Raw genomic sequence first — 23,627 nt, forward strand, 5'->3', positions numbered from 1 at the left:
TGGCAGCTGGGGGTGCATGGGGGTCTCAGTGAGGCAAGGGCAGGGCTGTGCAGGCTGTGCCAGGGAAAGGCAGATACGGGCACTCCAGTGGACAAAGCATAGGACACAGCTCAGCCCATCAGCAATGGTCGTGTCTCCTCTGTGAAATATATTTAAGAAAGGGGAGAAATATGGCTGGGCAGTGTGGAGTGAAGAACAATGTGGGAAACAGTCCTGAAGCAAACAGGGACAGGGAAGGAAGAGGGGGTGTTGCTCCGGGTGCCAGCCAGGACATTCCCCTGCAGCCTATGGAGAGGACCATGGTGAGGTAGCTGTGCCTCTGCAGTCCACAGAAGTCCAGGAAGCAGCTGAGATCCTTCAGCCCATGGATGACCCCATGGCAGAGAAGGTGTGGTGTGTGTATCCTGAACGATTGCAGCCCATGCAGAGGCCACTCTGGAACCAGCTTATCCTGAAGAACTGCAGCCCATGGCACGGACTCACGCTGGAGCAGGAGAAGAGCGTGAGGAGGAAGGAGTGGAGACAGCTCATTATGATCTGACTGCAGTCCCCATTTTTTGTACCCCTGCATTGCTGTAGGAGAGGAGGTAGAGACTCTGGGAATTAAGGAGTGAACTTGAGCCTGGAATGAATGGGGGGTTGACGCAAGGGGTTCTAGTTTAGTCTTCGTTCCTCATCACTTTACTATATTTGCAAATGGCAATAAATTCAATTCATTTTTCCCTAGTTGAGTCTGTTTTGTTGGTGACCTAGTTGGTTGTCTGTTTAACTGGTGAGCAATATCCCTGTATTTATATCAACCCATGACTATTTCAGTCTTATTTTTCACCACACCTTTATCCAAAGTGGGAGAGTGGGAGCAACTGGGTGGATGTCTGACAGCTGCCCAAGGTCAACCCTCCACAGCAGGTTATCTGCACATGAAATAGTTGAGGAATATGTTCAGTGCAGACAGCTCAGTGTGCAGCTACAGTGAAAGCTGCAGGTTGTGCTCTGGGTGGCAGGAAATGGCAGGAGCCCCAGGCATGGAGCCAAGACCCCAGGCTATCATGTGCATGCCCTGGAAGGCTGCAAAAATGCCTGAACAGCCCTTCAGTGAAGCAATTTTTCCCAATATCCAAGGTAAATCCCCATGGTTCATCTGGACTTTGTTGCTTCCTGTTCTGTCCTTGCAGCCTGAGAGAACAGACTTGGCTACAACGTCCTTTCAGGCAGATCCAGAGAGCAGTAAAGTCCCCCCTGCACCTCCTTTTCTCCAGGCTGCGCCCCTCCAGCTCCCTCAGCTGCTCCTCATCACATTTGTGCTCCAGACCCTTCCCCAGCTCCATTGCCCTTCGCTGGACTCGTTCCAGCATCTCAATGTTTTTCTTGTCATGAGGGGCCCAAAACTGAACTCAGGATTTGAGCTGAGGCCTCACCAGTGCCCAGCACAGGTCCCTGCCCTGCTCCTGCTACCACACTATTGCTGACACAGACCAGGTGCCATTGGCCTTCTTGGCCACCTGGGCACACGCTGCCTCATGTTCAGCCGCTGCCAAACAGCACCCCCAGGGCCTTTTGCAACACACAGCTTGCCAACCACTCTGCCCCAGCCTGGAGTGCTGCAGGGGGCTGTTGGGACCCAACTTCAGGACCCTGTACTTGGCCTTGTCAGACCTCACGCTCTATTGGCCTCAGTCAATTGATCCAGCTTCTCCACATCCCTTTTGCTCAGCCTTCCTACCCTCCCACACACCAACACTACCAACACACCAACACACCAACCCCCTCCCACACACCAACACCACTTGGTATCTCCTGACTAAGGGTGAACTCGATCCCCTCGTCCAGGTCATTGATAAAGATGTTAAACAGCTGGCCCCAAAACTGAGCAATGGGAAACACCACTGCTGATTGGCCACCAGTTGGATGCATCTCCATTCACCACCACTCTGGGCCCGACCATCCAGACAGTTTCTTCCCCACTGAACAGGGCACCTCTCCAAGGTACAACACACCAGAGCAGAAAGCACAGAACGGGCCAAGCCAGGAAAAGAAAATTCTCAGTGCCCTTGGGTGGATCTCATCTGGCATCACAGACTTGGGAGTGTGTAGGTGGCACAGCAGCTGCCCCCTGGTTTGTGTGGACTTCCTTCTGCTCCTTGTCTCTGTCTTCCAGCTCAGGGTGTTCAGTTCCCTGAGGACAACTGCTCTGACTGTTGTTAAAGACTGAGGTAAAGAAGGCATTAAGTACCTCAGCCTTCTCCTCATCCTTTCTGGCAATGTTTCCCCTCACTTCCAATAAAGGATGCAGATTTTCCGGGGCCCTCCTTTGCTTGCTGGTGGACTTGTAAAAACAATTCCTTTAATCCCTTATGGCAATAACCAAATTAAGTTCGTGATCAATTTTACCCTTTTCCTGCATATGCTTAAACCTAACCCCCGAAAAAAAAGATCCAGCTTTCCTTTCAATGCCTCCTCACTTTGTGCTCTTCACCTAATCCCCAGGCATTACCATGGGGAAAAGTCACATGGATTTCAATGCCTGTGTAGGATTAAAAGGAATTCCAGTTACAGCAGCTCACATAAAATTTGTAGTTCCTGGACTCTTGGATAAATGAGCACAGTGACTCTCCTGACTGTGCTCTGCTGAGAGCACACCCTGCTCACCAAGGGCATCACTGGTGGGCAGAGGACAGAAGAACCCAGATCCCAAATCCTCACAGGGATCAAACAAGGGTCAGTCACAGAATCACAACACTGTCCTCTGCACAAAAACATCTCCACTCTTTGTGCCACCCAACACAACCCTCCTGAACCAACATGCAAATCCTGCACACTGACACTGACACCAGGTAAGGGCATACCCAGCACATTTACATCCCTGCACCTGCCCTGCTCTCAAGACCAGCGGCACCAAAATCCCCCCCACCAGCAGCTCTATAAAGCTCCTCTTTCCACACCTGACACTCAGGCAACAGCAGACGCTGACCTGTGTTTGGCATTGGTGCAACAGCCCCCTTGTCCAGCACAGCACTGCTCCCAGCTCCCAGGATGGAAGCTTGTCTCTCTCCAGAGCAATCCAATGTCACCTCATACGTTGCCACAGTTGTGGCCATTGTCACCCTTGAGACCTTTGCTGGCATGTGGATAAATGCTTTCATTGTTTTTGTGATTTGCGAGGCCTGGGTCAGAAAGAAAACCTTGAACTCTAATGAGAAGATCTTGCTGGCTTTGGGATGCTCCAGGTTTTGGGTTTTGTGCATCTCATGGGTATATAACTTTCTCTCTCTAATTTATCCCAACTACCTTTATGTTCATCCCATATTTCAACTCATTGAGAGTGCTCAGAGCTTTCTAAATTGTTCCCGCTTTTGGGTTTCAGCCTGTCTTTGTGTCTTTTATTGCCTAAAAATTACCAATTTCAGGAACAGCTTCTTCATCTACCTGAAAGTAAAAATTGACAGGATTGTGCCCTGGCTCTTGTTGGGATCGGTGCTTTTCTCCCTGGTTATCGGAATCATTGTTTATGATGTTACTGATGAAGTTTTATGTAAAAACCTCAATTTCACCAAAAATGTATTTGGAAAGCAAGTGTCAGCACAGAAGAACATTTTTTCCTTATTATTTTATCATTGTTTTTGGATATGCCACTTCATTCACAGCAGTCATCTTGTCTGCCCTTCTCCTTCTCTTTTCCCTCTGGAGACACAAACACAACATGCAGACCAACTCCATGAAGGACCTCAGCATGGATGCCCACATCAAAGCCATGAAATCTATTCTCTCCTTCTTCATAATGTACAGCATCAACTTTGTATTTTTTATCTTGACACTGATTTATGCAATGAAGAACCAAAATTACATGGTGTTTCTTTTTTATGTATTTCAGTACACTTTTCCAGGTTTTCATTCCCATATTGTTACTTTCAGCAATCCCAATCTGGAAAAAACACTGCTAAAGATTCTATCCTGTATGAAATTCAAGTTTTGCATGAAGTAGACATTGTAACAAAAGCTGGACCCTTTGCAAAATGTTGATATGTTGTTATAGCAAACAAATCCATTAATTTCCAGTGCAACTCTCCAGCCAGTGTAGATGATACCGATGTTCAGAATGTATCATTCAAAGTCTTGGAACTAATATTACTGTGATTTAAGTATATTATTATTCTTATTTAATTTAGATAGTTTACAGAGCTAAATTACTGTCAATAGCAAAGTCATTTAGATCTTGTATACACTGACTGGATGCAAAAGGGCAATAACAATACTGCAAACCTGCCACAAATGCTTTGGCATCTGTTGATTGAAAAGACTGAACTAAACAACAGGTTTATTTCAATTTTGGTTTGAAGGCCTTGCTGCTGTGGCCCTGTCCTAGTGTAACATGATGAGCTGTATCACTGTCTATCCATGGTTGATAACTGATGTGTGAACACATCGATCCCTGTCACTCTCCACGGGTGGTCACTGACACACAAACAGTGATGCAGGAATGGCCATGGGGGGCACACGTGGGTGCAGAGCCCACTGCCCACACCAGCCCTGAGTGTCCTCTCTGCCTTACTTCTTGCAAGAACAGGATTGCCCTGCTCTCTGTGACTGCTCTCCTGCTCTGCTTTTACTTGTTTGTGTGCATCCTGCAGCATGGAATAAAGTCCTCCTTTCAACTGGCACTGACCCACAGGCAGATGTACGGGGGGCTCGGCCCAGGTGCTGGCAGCTGGATGTCTGTGGGGTTCTCCGTGAGGTAAGGGCAGGGCTGCCCTGTACCAGGGAAAGCCACTTGAAGGTGTTTTTCAAAGGACCCCCCACAGGACACAGCTCAGCCCATCAGCAAATGCTCATGGCTCTTCTGGAAGGATATATTGAAGAGTGGGTGAAAACTGACCTGGCAGTGTGGAGCGAGGAAAATTGTGAGAAACCGTCCTGCAGCAAACAGGGACAGGGAAGGACGAAGAGGAGTTGCTTCATGTGCTGGAGGAGCGATTCCCTTACAGCCCGTGGAGAGGACCATGGAGGGGCAGCTGTGCTCCCTGAACCCCATGGAGGCCCACAGTGGAACAGAGATCCACCTTCAGCCCTTGGATGACCCCACACAGAGTAGCTGGGGTGGGTGAATGATTGCAGCTCCTGGAGCTCTTGCAGCTCATGGAGTGCTCACACTGGAGCCAGTTTATCCTGATGGACTGCAGCCCATGGAAGAGACCCACACTTGAGCAGGGGAAGAGAATGAGGAAGGACCGAAGCAAACCACTTGTTATGATCTGACTGTAGCCCCCATTCCCCATCTCGCTGTACTGCTGGTAGGGATGAGGAGGTAGAGAATCTGAGAATGAGTTAAATTGAGCCTGGGATGACAGGGAGGTGGGGACAGGCTGTTCTAGTTTTGTGTTTGTTCCCCTTCCTCCTACTCCCTTTTCAATAGGCAAGAAATTCAACTGATTTTTCCCAAGTCAAGTCTGGTTTGTCTGTGACAGTCATTGGTGAGTCATCTCCCTGTCTTTATCTTGACACATGAGCTTTTCCATCCTATTTTCCACCCCTGCCCTTTTGTGGAGTGAGAGTGAAGGAGCATCTCAGTTGAGAGTCTGACAGCTGCTCACAGTCAACCCACCATGACAGGGCCTCTAAACGTGAAGTAGACCAGTGTTGAGAAACACATTCAGAGCAAACAGCTTAGTGTGCAACTGCAGTGAGAGCTGTAGGTTGTGTGGAAATGGAGGGAGCCCCAGGCATGGTGACAGTATCTTGCACAACAAAGGGCCCAGGGACCTGTGACACCAGCCAGGCGACCAGACACGCAGAGACACAGCAGGAGCAAATGATTCAGAAGTAAGACCCCAAAATAGCATGTGCATACACTGGAAGGGTACAAAAGCCCAAGCTGAGAGTCCCTTCTCAGAGGCACCAAGCTCAAGCTGCTTCTCTGTTACTGTGCCATGATTAAATTGCTTTAAAGATCCAGACGTCTGAGACTCTGCTATGGGAAACCCAGTGTGCAGCTGGTAAGGAAACCTGGTCTGACTCAGGGGGTGTGGGGTGTGCAGGGGCTCAAGTGGGGCACCCGGGGGCTCACAGCAGCTGCCCCCTGCAAAGGGGCTTCGGTCCCAGCAGTGAAAGTCTCTGGTGGAGGGGTGGGACTGCCAGAGTGCCTCCTGGATGGGGAGACAGGAAAGTTTCCTTAACACCAGCATGAACAGAGCAGAACTGCAATTGTTTCTTTATGTCACCAGCTCAGGCGGCTCAGGGGGATGTTTTACCTCATGCCCAGGTGTGCACTTATAATAACACCTTCAAAAAGCTTCCTCCCTATCCATGAAATGAGAAAAACAACCATTTAGGCCAGAGCAACTTCTCAAACACTGTGCTATCCCCTTTTTCCAAACACAGTCTATCAGATTGCCTCACTACCAATCCGTTTCTTTAAAAAGCAGCTCCTCAGAAACTAGCAATTAAATGACTAATGCCACTTTAGAACATGGAAGCCCTCCTTCTGTGCCTAAGCAGGATTTGGGGTTGAATTAACATTTCCATAACAAGTTCATAACACCTGCCCAGAGGAGATTTTTATTCTCTTTCCCAGGATTGTGTCCTGAAACAATTGTGACCTTCTGAGCATTGAAGTTGAGTTATGGATGGAATGGATTTGCCCAGAATAAACCGGGCATCTAAGAGCCTAAGTAGTTAGCAAACCAAGGTGAACCATCTGGGATTTTCTACAATAAAGGAGAAAGAGAAGGATTATGGAGAGAGTTCGGCCATGTCTCTCAGATCCCACATATATGTGTCCACCCAGATGCAGAAACAGAGAGCTCAGGTGCCATTTGAGATGCACAGGGACATCCAAAATATGCACATGGGCTGGTAGATACAAAGTCTGGGAGATTCCTTCCCCTTCTTGAGTGGTGCTGGACGGGATGGACTTGCATTAAAACCAAATCCTTGTACTTCAAGGACATAAGCCACACATTCTATTCATTGAAAACCCAACATTGAGACTCTGATTTATACCCTTATATTCGTTTTAAATTGTCAGATTCCCCAGACAGAGCTGAGTCTAAACCCCAGCCACAGCACGGTCTGGCTGGTGTAACACTTTCATTTAATGGCCCTGTGCAAACACAGTCCCAGTACAAACATTTCATCTTCAGACCTGATGTAATAGAAATTACTTCTATTCTTCTCATATACTAATGGAGAGACAAAAATTAGGAAAATAATAAACTAGCAAAAAACCATCCAACCTTACAACATATTTTCTATTTTGTTAATAAAAGCACAAGAAACTAAAAGCAAAGCATAAAGAAGAGAACAGGCAGTATGAGGAAATTAAAATTCTCTCGAGGCAATGCTCTGCCTAGCATCAATCATTACCAAAAGAAATAATATTTTTGAATGACTGCAGCCAAAACTAATTTATTCATTGTAGGCAACCAAGGGACAGAAGAACCCAGATCCTAAATCCTCACAGGGATCAAACAAGGGTCAGTCACAGAATCACAGCACTGTCCTCTGCACAAAAACATCTCCACTCTTTGTGCCACCCCACACAGCCCTCCTGAACCAACATGCAAATCCTGCACACTGACACTGACACCAGGTAAGGGCATACCCAGCACATTTACATCCCTGCACCTGCCCTGCTCTCAAGACCAGCGCCACCAAAATCCCCCCCACCAGCAGCTCTATAAAGCTCCTCTTTCCACACCTGACACTCAGGCAACAGCAGATGCTGACCTGTGTTTGGCATTGGTGCAACAGCCCCTTGTCCAGCACAGCACTGCTCCCAGCTCCCAGGATGGAAGTTTGTCACTCTCCAGAGCAATCCAATGTCACCTCATACGGTGCCACGACTGTGGTTGTTGTCACCCTTGAGACGTTTGCTGGCATGTGGATAAATGCTTTCATTGTTTCTGTGATTTGCATGGCTTGGGTCAAAAGGAAAATCTTGAACTCTAATGAGAAGATCTTGTTGTTTCTGGGATCCTCCAGGTTTTGGTTTTTGTGCATCTCATGGGTATATTCCATTTTTTTAATATTTTATCCCAATCACCTTTATGTTCACCCCATATTTCAGTTACTTGATAGTGCTCAGAGCTTTTTTAAGTGTTCCAACTTGTGGTTTTCTGCTTCTCTTTGTGTCTTTTACTGCATAAAAATTGCCAATTTCAGGAACAGCTTCTTCATCTACCTGAAAGTAAAAATTGACAGGATTGTGCCCTGCCTCTTGTTGGGGTCAGTGCTTTTCTCCCTGGTCATGGGAATCACTGTCTACAACATCATGGATAAAGCACTCAGCCAGAACCTCAATTTCACCTGCCAAGGAAGGATTTCAAAAGCAAGTATCAGAATAGATCAACATTTTTTGCCTCATTATTTTATCATTGGCTTTGGATATGCTACCGCATTCACAGCAGTCATCTTGTCTGCCCTTCTCCTTCTCTTTTCTCTCTGGAGACACAAACGCAACATGCAGACAAACTCTATGAAGGACCTCAGCATGGATGCCCACATCAAAGCCATGAAATCCATTCTCTCCTTCTTCATAATGTACAGCATCAACTTTATATGTTTGATCTTGACTCTCATTTATTCAATGAAGAATGAAAGTGATGCAATATTTTTAACTTACTTAATTCAATACACTTTTCCAGGTCTTCATTCCCTTGTTCTGATTTTCAGTAATCCCAGGCTGGAAAAGAGACTGCTAGGGATTCTGCCCTGTGGGAAGTGCAAAGTTTTCCTCAAGAGGGAACTGTAAGAAAGCCCAGAGCCCTTGCAAAATGCTGATATTTCTCTGTAGAAAACAAGTCAATTTATTTCTACTGCAACACTGCTGGCAGTGTAGATGTTCATCTTCGCGGTTAAGGATATGACATTAAAATTCTTTGATTTAACATTATTATGAGTTAAACAAATTATTATCCTTATTTATTTTGATAGTTCTTGGAGCTGAATTGTTGCCAATAACAAAGTCATTTAGACCTTGTACCCATGGATTGGCTGCAAACCTGCCATAAATGCTTTGGCATTTGCTGATTGTAACAACTGAACTAAACAACAGGTTTATTTCAATTTTGGTTTACATTTCTGTTCCCGTGTCATATGATGAGATGTCTCTGTCACTGGTTGATAACTGTGTAATATTAGGATCTCTATCACTGTCTGGCAGTGGTTGAGAACTGATGTGTGAAGACTGGTATCCCTGTCACTCTCCACAGGTGGTCACTGACACACAAACAGTGATGCAGGAATGGCCATGGGGGGCACAGGTGGCTGCAGAGCCCACTGCCCACACCAGCCCTGTGTGACCTTTCTGCCCCATTTCCTGCCAGAATAAGATCGCCCTGCTCTGTGTGACTGCTCTCCTGCTCTGCTTTTCCTTGTTTGTGTGCATCGTGCAGCGTGGAATAAAGTCCTGCTTTCAACGGGCACTTTCAACGGGCACGGGCAGATGTACAGGGGGCTTGGGCCAGGTACTGGCAGCTGGGGGTGCATGGGAGTCTCAGTGAGGCAAGGGCAGGGTTGTCCAGGCTGTGCCAGGGAAAGGCAGATACGGGCACTCCAGTGGACAAAGCATAGGACACAGCGCAGCCCATCAGCAATGGTTGTGGCTCCTCTGTGAAAATATATTTCAGAAAGGGGAGAAATATGGCTGGGCAGTGTGGAGTGAAGAACAAAGTGGGAAACAGTCCTGAAGCAAACAGGGCCAGGGAAGGAAGAGGGGGTGTTGCTCCAGGTGCCAGACTGGACATTATCCTTTAGCCTATGGAGAGGACCATGGTGAGGCAGCTGTGCCTCTGCAGTCCACGCAAGTCCATGAAGAAGCTGAGATCCTTCAGCCCATGGATGACCCAATGGCAGAGAAGGTGTGGTGGGTGTATCCTGAACAATTGCAGCCCATGCAGAGGCCACTCTGGAACCAGCTTATCCTGAAGAACTGCAGCCCACACTGGAGTAGAAGAGCGTGAGGAGGAAGGAGTGGAGACAGCTCAATATGACCTGACTGTAGACCCCATTTTCTGTCCTCCTGCATTGCTGTAGAATAGGAGGTAGAGACTCTGGGAATGAAGGAGTGAACGTGAGCGTGGAATGAATGGGGGGTAGAGGCAAAGGGTTTTAGTTTGTCTTTGTTCCTCATCACTTTATTTTCAAATGGCAATAAATGCAATTGTTTTTTCCCTAGTTCAGTCTGTTCTTTCGGTGACAGTAACTGGTGAGCAATATCCCTGTATTTACATCGACCCATGACTCTTTCAATCGTATTTTTTGCCACACCTTTATGCAAAGTGGGAGAGTAGGAGCAACTGGGTGGATGTCTGACAACTGCACAAGGTCAACCCTCCACAGCAGGTTATCTGTACATGAAATAACTGAGGAATATGTTCAGTGCAGACAGCTCAGTGTGCAGTTACAGTGAGAGCTGCAGGTTGTGCTCTGGGCTGCAGGAAATGGCAGGAGCCCCAGGCATGGAGCCAAGACCCCAGGCTATCATGTGCATGCCCTGGAAGGCTGCAAAAATGCCTGAACAGCCCTTCAGTGAGGCAATTTTTCCCAATATCCAAGGTAAATCCCCATGGTTCATCTGGACTTTGCTGCTTCCTGTTCTGTCCTTGCGGCCTGAGAGAACACACTTGGCTACAATGTCCTTTCAGGCAGATACAGAGAGCAATAAAGTCCCCCCCGCACCTCCTTTTCTCCAGACTGAGCCCCTCCAACTCCCTCAGCTGCTCCTCATCACATTTGTGCTCCAGACCCTTCCCCAGCTCCATTGCCCTTCGCTGGACTCGTTCCAGCATCTCAATGTTTTTCTTGTCATGAGGGGCCCAAAACTGAACTCAGGATTTGAGCTGAGGCCTCACCAGTGCCCAGCAGAGGGGGACAGTCCCTGCCCTGCTCCTGCTGCCACACTATTGCTGACACAGACCAGGTGCCATTGGCCTTCTTGGCCACCTGGGCACACGCTGCCTCATGTTCAGCCACTGCCAACCAGCACCCCCAGGGCCTTTTGCAATAGGCAGCTTGCCAACCACTCTGCCCCAGCCTGGAGTGCTGCAGGGGGTTGGTTCCAGTTTTCCTTTCAGTGCCTTCTCACTTTATGGTTCTTCACTTAATCTTCAGGCATTACCATGGGGAAAAGTCACATAGATTTCAATGCCTGTGAAGGATTAAAAGGAATTCCAGTTATAGCAGCTCACATAAAATTTGTAGTTCCTGGACTCTTGGATAAAAGAGCACAGTGACTCTCCTGACTGTGCTCTGCTGAGAGCACATCCTGCTCACCAAGAGCATTGCTGGTGGCCAAAAGACAGAACCCAGATCCTGAATCCTCACAGGGATCAAACAAGGGTCACCCACAAAATCACAACACTGTCCTCTGCACAAAAACATCTCCACTGTTTGTGCCACCCAACACAGCCCTCCTGAACCAACATGCAAATCCTGCACACTGACACTGACACCAGGTAAGGGCATACCCAGCACATTTACATCCCTGCACCTGCCCTGCTCTCAAGACCAGCGGCACCAAAATCCCCCCCACCAGCAGCTCTATAAAGCTCCTCTTTCCACACCTGACACTCAGGCAACAGCAGACGCTGACCTGTGTTTGGCATTGGTGCAACAGCCCCTTGTCCAGCACAGCACTGCTCCCAGCTCCCAGGATGGAAGCTTGCCTCTCTCCGGAGCAATTCAATGTCACTTCATACGCTGCCATAGTTGTGGCCGTTGTCACCCTTGAGGCATTGGCTGGCATGTGGATAAATGCTTTCATTGTTTCTGTGATTTGCGTGGCCTGGATCAAAAGGAAAACCTTGAACTCTAATGAGAAGATCTTGACGGCTTTGGGGTGCTCCAGGTTTTGGTTTTTGTGCATCTCTTGGGTATATTACTTTCTCTCACTAATTTATCCCAATTATCTTCATGTTCATCCCATATTTGAACTTGTTGGGAGTGCTCAGAGCTTTCTTAATTTTTCCAACTTGTGGGTTTCAGCCTGTCTTTGTGTCTTTTATTGCATAAAAATTGCCAGTTTCAGGAACAGCTTCTTCATCTACCTGAAAGTAAAAATTGACAGGATGGTGCCCTGCCTCTTGCTGGGGTCAGTGCTTTTCTCCCTGGTTATCGGAATCATTGTCTACGATACCATTGATAAAGCTTTCTGTAAAAACCTCAATTTCACCAGTAAGGGAAGGATCTGGAAAGCAAGTATCAGCACAGAAGAACATTTTTTCCCCCATTATTTTATCATTGGTTCTGGATATGCTATTTCATTCACAGCAGTCATCTTGTCTGCCCTTCTCCTTCTCTTTTCCCTCTGGAGACACAAACGCAACATGCAGACAAACTCCATGAAGGACCTCAGCATGGATGCCCACATCAAAGCCATGAAATCTATTCTCTCCTTCTTCATAATGTACAGCATCAACTTTATATGTTTGATCTTGACTCTCATTTATTCAATGAAGAATGAAAATGCCATGATGCTTTTTGTATTCATGTATGTGTATGCTTTTCCGGGTGTTCATTCCCTTGTTCTGATTTTCAGCAATCCCAAACTGGAAAACACACTGCTAAAGATTCTGCTTTGTAGGAAGCCTTGCATGAGGTAGGAACTACAAGAAAAGCTGGAGCCTTTGGAATATGTTGATCTTTCCCTTAACGTCAACAGAGCAGTTAATCTCTAATGAAACCAGGTCATTTAATCTCTAAAGGAACTTTCCAACTATAGGAGATGATACAGATGTTCTCTCTTTCTCATCTAATTTAAGGAAACTTCATTCATATTTATTGAACTAAATTATTGTGTGTTAAAAAAATTATTATTGTGATTTGATTTAGATAAACCTTTGAGTTCTATTATTGTAATTAACAAAGTCATTTAGCCCTGACTGTAAGAAGGAGGCATAAATCCCTGAGATATGTGCTGAAGGGACCAATGTGTGCATGATAATCTGCTGAGGGGGTGATAGATTATCCAGCAGAGGCCCCTGACCTCTCTCTGAGCCAGGCAGATGATGGAGTGATACTAACACTGCTCTGTTCAGCCCTTGTGCAAAACTCGTTGCAATCAAAACTCTTGATAACCCTCATTTGTATATAAGATGCCTGGTCCCTACCATTCAGGACTTGACTCTCACCTCCACTTCTCCCAAAAGTATGAATTTGGCATTTGAAATCCTCCATGGCATAGGATGGCAATACGACCCCACTCTGTAGATGAGTCAATGGGATTGCTTCACTCTCTGCCCCAAAAGCAGGGATGCCTCTTTGGTAAGATTTGCTCCTCCAGCTCTGTCACATTGTGCCCTGGTGAAGTCGGGTTTCTAGGCTTAACTGATGGTAAAGCTTAATGAATTACCAATTGTTGTTCTTTTTTTTTTTTTAAACATATTTGTGCTAATCCAGTAACTGCATTTATCAATGGCAATTCCAAACTTGTATTTCTGCAATAAAATGCACTATTTCTGTGATCATCAAAGTTCTTACTTTCATTAACCTCAGCCACACCCCAGGCCTTTGATCTCTGAGGACCAACAGAAATGCAAGGGAGTTTATCTTCTGCCAAGCTCTTATGCTCTTAATGTGACAGAAAAATATGCAAAACTGATACATGGGCTGGATGCAAAAGAGCAATAATGACACTGCAAACCTAGCACAAATGCTTTGGCATTTGCTGATTGAAAACACTGAACTGAACAACAGGTTTACCTGTGTTTTAGTTCATATTTCTTACTGCTGTGGCCCTGTTCTAGTGTAATATGATGAGCTGTATCACTGTTGGGCAGTGGTTGATAACTGAGGTGTGAACACGTTGATCCCTGTCACTCTCCACAGGTGGTCACTGACACACAAACAGTGATGCAGGAATGGCCATGGGGGGCACAGGTGGGTGCAGAGCATACTGCCCACAGCAGCCCTGAGGGTCCTCTCTGCCCCACTTCCTGTAAGAACAGGATTGCCCTGCTCTGTGTGACTGCTCTCCTGCTCTGCTTTTACTTGTAGATGAGATTGACTCTTCTGAGTGGAGTCTGGCTCAGTAGAACACCCGGGAAAGTGGGTTTTGTGCTGGATCAGGGGAGCAGTGAGAGGAGGAAGGAGTAGGGGAGAAAACTCATTATAAACAGACTGCAACCCCTACTCTGCTTTCCCTTGTGCTGTTGTGGGGGAGGAGGTGGAAAAGCTGGAAATGAATGAGTGAAGTTGAGCCTGGGTTGAATGGGGGGTGGACACAAGGGTTCTAGCTTTGTGTTTGTTCCTCATCATCCTACTCTATTTTCAATAGGCAGTAAATTTAAATAATTTTCCCCAAGACAAGTCAATTTTCTCCATGGCAATAATTGGTGAGTGATCTCCCTGCCTTTATCTCGACCCATGAGTTTTCCATCCTATTTTTCAGCCCTGCCCTGTCTATGGGTGAGTTTGAAGGAGCAGCTGGGGAGGGGCTGGCAGCTGCCCAAGGTCCAACCTCCACAGCAGGTCCTCTAAACATGAAATAGTTCCAGCATGAACTGAGCAGAACCTGAATTGGTCATTTCTCTCACCAGTTCAGGTCCTGAGGTAGATCTGAAAAATCTCATCTGGACACATCTCCCCACTGAAAGGCTTTGAAAGGACAGGCACCAACACACCTCCCTTCTCTCCCTCATGTTGCTTGTGCACTTCCTCCTTTAACAGGACAGTCCCAATTGATTTCACAACAAGACCCTGGAAGACCCATCTGATTCCCTACTTCCCATGCAACATCATCCCTCACAACCTCACATACCACAACACGCAGCAGGCAAAACCAGCATCTTGCCAATGTCAGCACCACACAAAACAAGGCAGCCCCAGCAAACCACACTGCAGATACCTTCTGCCATCTCCAGGAAAGCCCTGAGAACATGACACCCAGCACAGCATCATTGCCCTGTGCACCAGCCCCACTCAGCTGCACCTGGAGGGGACACGTTATCCACCAGCACAGCCACAGTGCACAGCCCACATGGAGAGATGCACTGATGTGCCCAGCCTGGGAAGCTGACCCAGAAGACATGTCACAGCTCAATGGGAGGGGCTGCCCAGTGCTGGCAGGGTATGGAAAACTGCTTTGGGTCACATTCCAAGCTTTCATGATTGAAAAGTGAAACAGTTAGAGATGCCTTTGCCATGCAAGAGTGCTGATGAGCAGAGGGATAGTTTAGCAGTGATATTAATATAACAAAACTCAATAGTAAATGAAATAAAAGCGATCTGGAGAGCTGGACAAACTCTGCCTGTACCTAATGCAATTTATACAGGGCTACTTCGCAGGCTGGAAGGGACCTTAAATATCAGCTGGTTCCAAACCCATCGACATGGTGGGATAGAAGAGTCAGGAAATTTCCCTCCTTAGCAGCTGTTTCTCAGAGCCTTCCTCTCCAGCTCTTCATGACATCAGCATTCTTCTGTGAACACAGTAATCCAAATCTACACTCTCAATGATGTAGTTTAGAGCAGCACCACATACCAGTAAGAAAATGTCACTCTGACAAGGATTTGTTCACAGAATCACAGAATATTCTGAGTTGGAAGGAACCAACAAGGATCATCGAGTCCAGCTCCTGGCCCTGCACTGGACCATCCCCAAGAATCACAGGATGTGCCTGACAGTATCATCTAAATGCTTCTGGAACTCTGTAGGGCTTGGTGCTGTGAACACTTCCCTGGGGAGCCTGTTCAGTGCCCAACCACCCTCTTGGTAAAAATCCTTTTTCTAATGTCCAACCCAAACGTGCCCTGACACAACTTCAGACCATTCCCTCAGGTCCTGTCATTTGTCCCCACAGAGAAGACACCAGTACCTACTCCCACTTGTCCTCTCACAAGGAAGTTGTAACTGCAATGAGGTCTGCCAACAGTCTTTCCTCCAGCTGAACAGACCGAGTGACCTCAGCCACTCCTCATAAGGCTTCCCCTCAAGGCCCTTCACCATCTTCATGGACAGTCTCTAATGCCTTAATATCTATCTGATATTGTGGTGCCCAAAACTGCCCCAATATTGCATGTGAGGCACTTCTCTCCAACTCTGTGGGAGCCCTGTCAGTGACCAAGGGACAGAAGAATCCAGTCTTGAAACCCAACAGGGATCAAACAAGGGTCAGTCACAGAATCACAACACTGTCCTCTGCACAAAAACATCTCCACTCTTTGTGCCACCCAACACAGCCCTCCTGAACCAACATGCAAATCCTGCACACTGACACTGACACCAGGTAAGGGCATACCCAGCACATTTACATCCCTGCACCTGCCCTGCTCTCAAGACCAGCGCCACCAAAATCCCCCCCACCAGCAGCTCTATAAAGCTCCTCTTTCCACACCTGACACTCAGGCAACAGCAGACGCTGACCTGTGTTTGGCATTGGTGCAACAGCCCCTTGTCCAGCACAGCACTGCTCCCAGCTCCCAGGATGGAAGCTTGCCTCTCTCCAGAGCAATTCAATGTCACTGCATACGGTGCCACAGCTGTGGCCATTGTCACCCTCGAGGCGTTGGCTGGCATGTGGATAAATGCTTTCATTGTTTCTGTGATTTGCATGGCCTGGATCAAGAGGAAAACCTTGAACTCTAATGAGAAGATCTTGTTGTTTCTGGGATCCTCCCAGTTTTGGTTTTTGTGCATTGCATGGTTATATTCCTTTCTCTCACTTATTTATCCCAATTACCTTTATGTTCACCCCATATTTCAGCTACTTGCTGGTGCTCGGAGCTTTTTTAATTGTTCCAACTTGTGGTTTTCTGCTTCTCTTTGTGTCTTTTATTGCATAAAAATTACCAATTTCAGGAACAGCTTCTTCATCTACCTGAAAGTAAAAATTGACAGGATTGTGCCCTGTCTCTTGTTGGGGTCAGTGCTTTTCTGCCTGGTCATGGGAATCACTGTCTACAACATCATGGATAAAGCACTCAGTAACACCCTCAATTTCACCTGCCAAGGAAGGATTTGGAAATCAAGTATCAGAATAGATCAACATTTTTTTCCTTATTATTTTATCATTGGTTCTGGATATGCTATTTCATTCACAGCAGTCATCTTGTCTGCCCTTCTCCTTCTCTTTTCTCTCTGGAGACACAAACGCAACATGCAGACAAACTCCATGAAGGACCTCAGCATGGATGCCCACATCAAAGCCATGAAATCCATTCTCTCCTTCTTCATAATGTCCAGCATCAACTTTATATGTTTGATCTTGATTCTAATTTATTCAATGAAGAATGAAAGTGATGCGATATTTTTAACTTACTTAATTCAATACACTTTTCCAGGTTTTCATTCCCTTGTTCTGATTTTCAGTAATCCCAAGCTGGAAAAGAGACTGCTAGGAATTCTGCCCTGTGGGAAGTGCAAAGTTTTCCTCAAGAGGGAACTGTAACAAAAGCTGGAGCCCTTACAAAATGCTGATATTTCTCTGTAGAAAACAAGTCAATTTATTTCTAACGCAGCACTCCGGGCAGTGTAGATGATAGAGGTGTTCATCTCTGGGGTTAAGAATATGTCATTAAAATTCTTTGAATTAATATTATTAGGAGTTGAATAAATTATTATCCTCATTTATTATGATAGTTCTTGGAGATGAATTGTTGCCAATAAGAAAGTCATTTAGACCTTGTACTCATGGATTGGTTGCAATTCTGCAAACCTGCCATAAATGCTTTGGCATTTATGTAACTGTAACTGTAACAACTGAGCTAAACAACAGGTTTATTTCAATTCTGGTCTACATTTCTGTTCCCGTGTCATATGATGAGATGTCTCTGTCACTGGTTGATAACTGTGTAATATTAGGATCTTTATCACTGTCTGGCAGTGGTTGATAACTGATGTGTGAACATATTGATCCCTGTCACTCTCCACAGGTGGTCACTGACACACAAACAGTGATGCAGGAATGGCCATGGGGGGCACAGGTGGCTGCAGAGCCCACTGCCCACACCAGCCCTGTGTGACCTTTCTGCCCCATTTCCTGCCAGAATAAGATTGCCCTGCTCTGTGTGACTGCTCTCCTGCTCTGCTTTCACTTGTTTGTGTGCATCGTGCAGCGTGGAATAAAGTCCTGCTTTCAACTGGCACTGACCCACGGGCAGATGTACGGGGGGCTCAGGCCAGGTGCTGGCAGCTGGGGGTGCATGGGGGTCTCAGTGAGGCAAGGGCAGGGTTGTGCAGGCTGTGCCAGGGAAAGGCAGATACGGGCACTCCAGTGGACAAAGCATAGGACACAGCTCAGCCCATCAGCAATGGTCGTGTCTCCTCTGTGAAAATATATTTCAGAAAGGGGAGAAATATGGCTGGGCAGTGTGGAGTGAAGAACAATGTGGGAAACAGTCCTGAAGCAAACAGGGACAGGGAAGGAAGAGGGGGAGTTGCTCCAGGTGCCAGAGTGGACATTCCCCTGCAGCCTATGGAGAGGACCATGGTGAGGCAGCTGTGCCTCTGCAGTCCACAGAAGTCCAGGAAGCAGCTGAGATCCTTCAGCCCATGGATGACCCCATGGCAGAGAAGGTGTGGTGGGTGTATCCTGAACAATTGCAACCCATGCAGAGGCCACTCTGGAACCACCTTATCCTGAAGAACTGCAGCCCACGGCACGGACCCATGCTGGAGCAGGATAAAAGCATGAGGAGGAAGGAGTGGAGACAGCTCATTATGACCTGACTGTAGACCCCATTTTCTGTCCCCCTGCATTGCTGTAGGAGAGGAGGTAGAGACTCTGGGAATGAAGGAGTGAACTTGAGCCTGGAATGAATGGGGGGAAGAGGCAAAGAGTTTTAGTTGCTTTTTGTTCCTCATCACTTTATTTTCAAATGGCAATAAATGTAATTCTTTTTTCCCTAGCTGAGTCTGTTTTGTTCGTGACAGTAACTGGTGAGCAATATCCCTGTATTTATATTGACCCATGACTTTTTCAGTATTATTTTCCACCACACTTTTATGCAAAGTGGGAGAGTAGGAGCAACTGGGTGGATGTCTGACAGCTGCCCAAGGTCAACCCTCCACAGCAGGGTATCAGTACATGAAAAAGTTGAGCAATACGTTCAATGCAGACAGCTCAGTGTGCAGCTACAGTGAGAGCTGCAGGTTGTGCTCTGGGCTGCAGGAAATGGCAGGAGCCCCAGGCATGGAGCCAAGACCCCAGGCTATCATGTGCATGCCCTGGAAGGCTGCAAAAATGCCTGAACAGCCCTTCAGTGAAGCAATTTTTCCCAATATCCAAGCTGAATCCCCCTGGTTCATCTGGACTTTGTTGCTTCCTGTTCTGTCCTTGCGGCCTGAGAGAACACACTTGGCTACAGCGTCCTTTCAGGCAGTTGTAGAGAGCAGTAAAGTCCCCCCTGCACCTCCCTTTCTCCAGGTTGAGCCCCTCCAGCTCTCTCAGCTGCTCCTCATCACATTTGTGCTCCAGACCCTTCCCCAGCTCCATTGCCCTTCTCTGGACTCGTTCCAGCATCTCAATGTTTTTCTTGTCATGAGGGGCCCAAAACTGAACTCAGGATTTGAGCTGAGGCCTCACCAGTGCCCAGCACAGGTCCCTGCCCTGCTCCTGCTGCCACACTATTGCTGACACAGACCAGGTGCCATTGGCCTTCTTGGCCACCTGGGCACACTCTGCCTCATGTTCAGCCGCTGCCAAACAGCACCCTCAGGGCCTTTTGCAACACACAGCTTGCCAACCACTCTGTCCCAGCCTGGAGTGCTGCAGGGGGTTGTTGGGACCCAACTGCAGGACCCTGCACTTGGCCTTTTCAAACCAAACTCTTCATTGTCCTCAGTCAATTGATCCAGCCTCTCCACATCCCTTTTGCTCAGCCTTCCTACCCTCCCACACACCAACACTACCACACCACTTGGTATCTCCTAAGGGTGAACTCGATCCCCTCGTCCAGGTCATTGATAAAGATGTTACACAGAGCTGGCCCGAAAACTGAGCAATGGGAAACACCACTGCTGATTGGCCACCAGCTGGATGCATCTCCATTCACCACCACTCTGGGCCCAACCATCCAGAGACTTTCTTACCCACTGAACAGGGCACCTCTCCAAGGTACAACACACCAGAGCAGAAAGCACAGAACGGGTCCAGCCAGGGAAAGAAAATTCTCAGTGCCCTTGGGTGGATCTCATCTGGCATCACAGACTTGGGAGTGTGTAGGTGGCACAGCAGCTGCCCCCTGGTTTGTGGGGACTTCCTTCTGCTCCTTGTCTCTGTCTTCTTGCTCAGGGTGTTCAGTACCCTGAGGACAACTGCTCTGACTGTTGTTCAAGACTGAGGCAAAGAAGGCATTAAGTACCTCAGCTTTCTCATCCTTCCTGGCAATGTTTCCCCTCACTTCCAATAAAGGATGCGGATTTTCCGAGGCCCTCCTTTGCTTGCTGGTGGACTTGTAAAAACAATTCCTGTGATCCCTTATGGCAGTGGCCAAATTAATTCTAGTTGGGCCCTCCATCAACATTATCAACTATCAAAAGAAACTATAGTTTTGCATGACTGCATCCAAAACAATAACATTGATGTTTTCTTGGCAATACAGAAAATAAAGGGTGCTGAAGATCTAACTAGAACTTGTATGAAAAGCCTACAAACTGTCTGAATGGATTTCAAGGGAACGTGTGGCAGGCACCATGTTTTGCTGTTGAGATGATCACCAGGCCTTCTATAAAAAGCTTTCCATGTGTCAGTGCTCTATCAATGCCCTTCACAAAAACATGCAAACAGGAGCATGTGATAAGAATATTGCCGTGATACAGTGGTTGCATTTCTGTCCCCCAGAAAACAAGAACATCATCATTCTGAAGAGAGAAAAAGCTCATCATTCATTTCTTGTAGCACTAGAGCTATTTTCTGTGATTAGAATTGTCCTTGGTTACATCATCAGTCAAGATCTTGTTGGTACCTGTGGTCCCAGTGTGCAAGGTCCTGTATTAACCCAGAGTTCAAGGGCACTCAATGCACCTTGTGATCAATTTTACCCTTTTCCTCCATATGCTTAAACCTAACCCTGGGAAAAAAAGATCCAACTTTCCTTTCAGTCTCACCTCACTTTTTTGCTATTCACTTAATCTTCAGGCATTACCATGGGGAAAAGTCACATAGATTTCAATGCCTGTGAAGGATTAAAAGGAATTCCAGTTATAGCAGCTCACATAAAATTTGTAGTTCCTGGACTCTTGGATAAAAGAGCACAGTGACTCTCCTGACTGTGCTCTGCTGAGAGCACACCCTGCTCACCAAGAGCATTGCTGGTGGCCAAAAGACAGAACTCAGATCCTGAATCCTCACAGGGATCAAACATGTGTCACCCACAAAATCACAACACTGTCCTCTGCACAAAAACATCTCCACTCTCTGTGCCACCCAACACAGCCCTCCTGAACCAACATGCAAATCCTGCACACTGGCACTGACACCAGGTAAGGGCATACCCAGCACATTTACATCCCTGCACCTGCCCTGCTCTCAAGACCAGCGCCACCAAAATCCTCCCCCCCCAGCAGCTCTATAAAGCTCCTCTTTCCACACCTGACACTCAGGCAACAGCAGCTGCTGACCTGTGTTTGGCATTGGTGCAACAATCCCCTTGTCCAGCACAGCACTGCTCCCAGTTCCCAGGATGGAAGCTTGCCTCTCTCCAGAGCAATTCAATGTCACTGCATACGGTGCCACAGCTGTGGCCATTGTCACCCTCGAGGCGTTGGCTGGCATGTGGATAAATGCTTTCATTGTTTCTGTGATTTGCATGGCTTGGGTCAAAAGGAAAACCTTGAACTCTAATGAGAAGATCTTGTTGGTTTTGGGATGCTCCAGGTTTTGGTTTTTGTGCATCTCATGGGTACATTCCTTTCTCTCAAAAATTTACACCAATTATCTTCATGTTCATCCCTTACTTGAACTTCTTGGGAGTGCTCAGAGCTTTCTCAATTGTTCCAACTTTTGGGTTTCAGCCTGTCTTTGTGTCTTTTATTGCATAAAAATTGCCAATTTCAAGAACAGCTTCTTCATCTACCTGAAAGTAAAAATTGACAGGATGGTGCCCTGGTTCTTGCTGGGGTCAGTGCTTTTCTCCCTGGTTATCGGAATCATTGTCTACGATACCATTGATAAAGCTTTCTGTAAAAACCTCAATTTCACCAGTAAAGGAAGGATCTGGAAAGCAAGTATCAGCACAGAAGAACATTTTTTCCACCGTTATTTTATCATTGGTTCTGGATATGCTATTTCATTCACAGCAGTCATCTTGTCTGCCCTTCTCCTTCTCTTTTCCCTCTGGAGACACAAACGCAACATGCAGTCAAACTCTATGAAGGACCTCAGCATGGATGCCCACATCAAAGCCATGAAATCTATTCTCTCCTTTTTTGTAATGTACAGCATCAACTTTATATGTCTGATCTTGACAATAATTTATACTGCTAAGAATGAAAATGCCATGATGTTTCTTGTATTCACGTATCTGTATGCCTTTCCAGGTGTTCATTCCCTTATTCTGATTTTCAGCAATCCCAAACTGGAAAACACACTGCTAAGGATTCTGCTTTGTAGGAAGCTTTGCATGAGGTAGGAACAGCAAGAAAAGCTGGAGCCTTTGGAAAATGTTGATCTTTCCCTTAAGATCAACAGAGCAGTTAATCTCTAATGAAACCAGGTCATTTAATCTCTAAAGGAACTTTCCAGCTATAGGAGATGATACAGATGTTCACTCTTCCGGATCTAACTAAAGAAAACTTCATTCAAATTTATTGAATTAAATTATCATGTGTTAAAAATTTATTATTGTGATTTGATTTAGATAAACCTTTGAGTTCTATTATTGTTATTAACAAAGTCATTTAGCCGTGATTGTAGGAATGAGGCATAAATCCCTGAGATATGTGGTGGAGGAATCAATGTGTGCATGATAATCTGCTGAGGGGGTGATAGATTATCCAGCAGAGGCCCCTGACCTCTCTCTGAGCCAGGCAGATGATGGAGTGATACTAACACTGCTCTGTTCAGCCCTTGTGCAAAACTCGTTGCAATCAAAACTCTTGATAACCCTCATTTGTATATAAGATGCCTGGTCCCTACCATTCAGGACTTGACTCTCACCTCCACTTCTCCCAAAAGTATGAATTTGGCATTTGAAATCCTCCATGGCAGAGGATGGCAATACGACCCCACTCTGTAGATGAGTCAATGGGATTGCTTCACTCTCTGCCCCAAAAGCAGGGATGCCTCTTTGGTAAGATTTGCTCCTCCAGCTCTGTCACATTGTGCCCTGGTGAAGTCGGGTTTCTAGGCTTAACTGATGGTAAAGCTTAATGAATTACCAATTGTTGTTCTTTTTTTTTTTTAAACATATTTGTGCTAATCCAGTAACTGCATTTATCAATGGCAATTCCAAACTTGTATTTCTGCAATAAAATGCACTATTTCTGTGATCATCAAAGTTCTTACTTTCATTAACCTCAGCCACACCCCAGGCCTTTGATCTCTGAGGACCAACAGAAATGCAAGGGAGTTTATCTTCTGCCAAGCTCTTATGCTCTTAATGTGACAGAAAAATATGCAAAACTGATACATGGGCTGGATGCAAAAGAGCAATAATGACACTGCAAACCTAGCACAAATGCTTTGGCATTTGCT

General features: G+C 46.5%; 5 protein-coding genes and 1 pseudogene across 5 annotated transcripts in view; 5 read left to right on the plus strand and 1 right to left on the minus strand.

The window, feature by feature from the left end:
* The window catches only part of ANKRD66 (ankyrin repeat domain 66), a 75,090-nt gene that overhangs the window by 7,392 nt on the left and 44,071 nt on the right, over positions 1 to 23,627 (minus strand). The window lies entirely within an intron of this gene.
* Positions 3,034 to 3,982, plus strand: LOC127481616 (taste receptor type 2 member 9-like; annotated as a pseudogene).
* LOC127481621 (taste receptor type 2 member 9-like) lies at positions 7,729 to 8,746 on the plus strand. Its single transcript, XM_051811095.1, has one exon. It carries the CDS (start codon positions 7,784 to 7,786, stop codon positions 8,744 to 8,746), a length of 963 nt encoding a protein of 320 aa, XP_051667055.1. The 5' UTR covers positions 7,729 to 7,783.
* Positions 11,502 to 12,596, plus strand: LOC127481479 (taste receptor type 2 member 9-like). The gene has a single exon (XM_051810823.1). The coding sequence runs from the start codon at positions 11,649 to 11,651 to the stop codon at positions 12,594 to 12,596; it is 948 nt and encodes a 315-aa protein (XP_051666783.1). The 5' UTR covers positions 11,502 to 11,648.
* LOC127481629 (taste receptor type 2 member 9-like) lies at positions 16,217 to 17,381 on the plus strand. The gene has a single exon (XM_051811106.1). It carries the CDS (start codon positions 16,419 to 16,421, stop codon positions 17,379 to 17,381), a length of 963 nt encoding a protein of 320 aa, XP_051667066.1. The 5' UTR covers positions 16,217 to 16,418.
* Positions 21,616 to 22,563, plus strand: LOC127481387 (taste receptor type 2 member 9-like). The gene has a single exon (XM_051810632.1). The coding sequence runs from the start codon at positions 21,616 to 21,618 to the stop codon at positions 22,561 to 22,563; it is 948 nt and encodes a 315-aa protein (XP_051666592.1).

This window comes from Manacus candei, unplaced genomic scaffold, assembly GCF_025592945.1.
Source record: "Manacus candei isolate 608988 ecotype Guabito, Panama unplaced genomic scaffold, ASM2559294v1 h1tg000007l, whole genome shotgun sequence".
In the NCBI taxonomy this organism is placed as follows: domain Eukaryota; kingdom Metazoa; phylum Chordata; class Aves; order Passeriformes; family Pipridae; genus Manacus; species Manacus candei.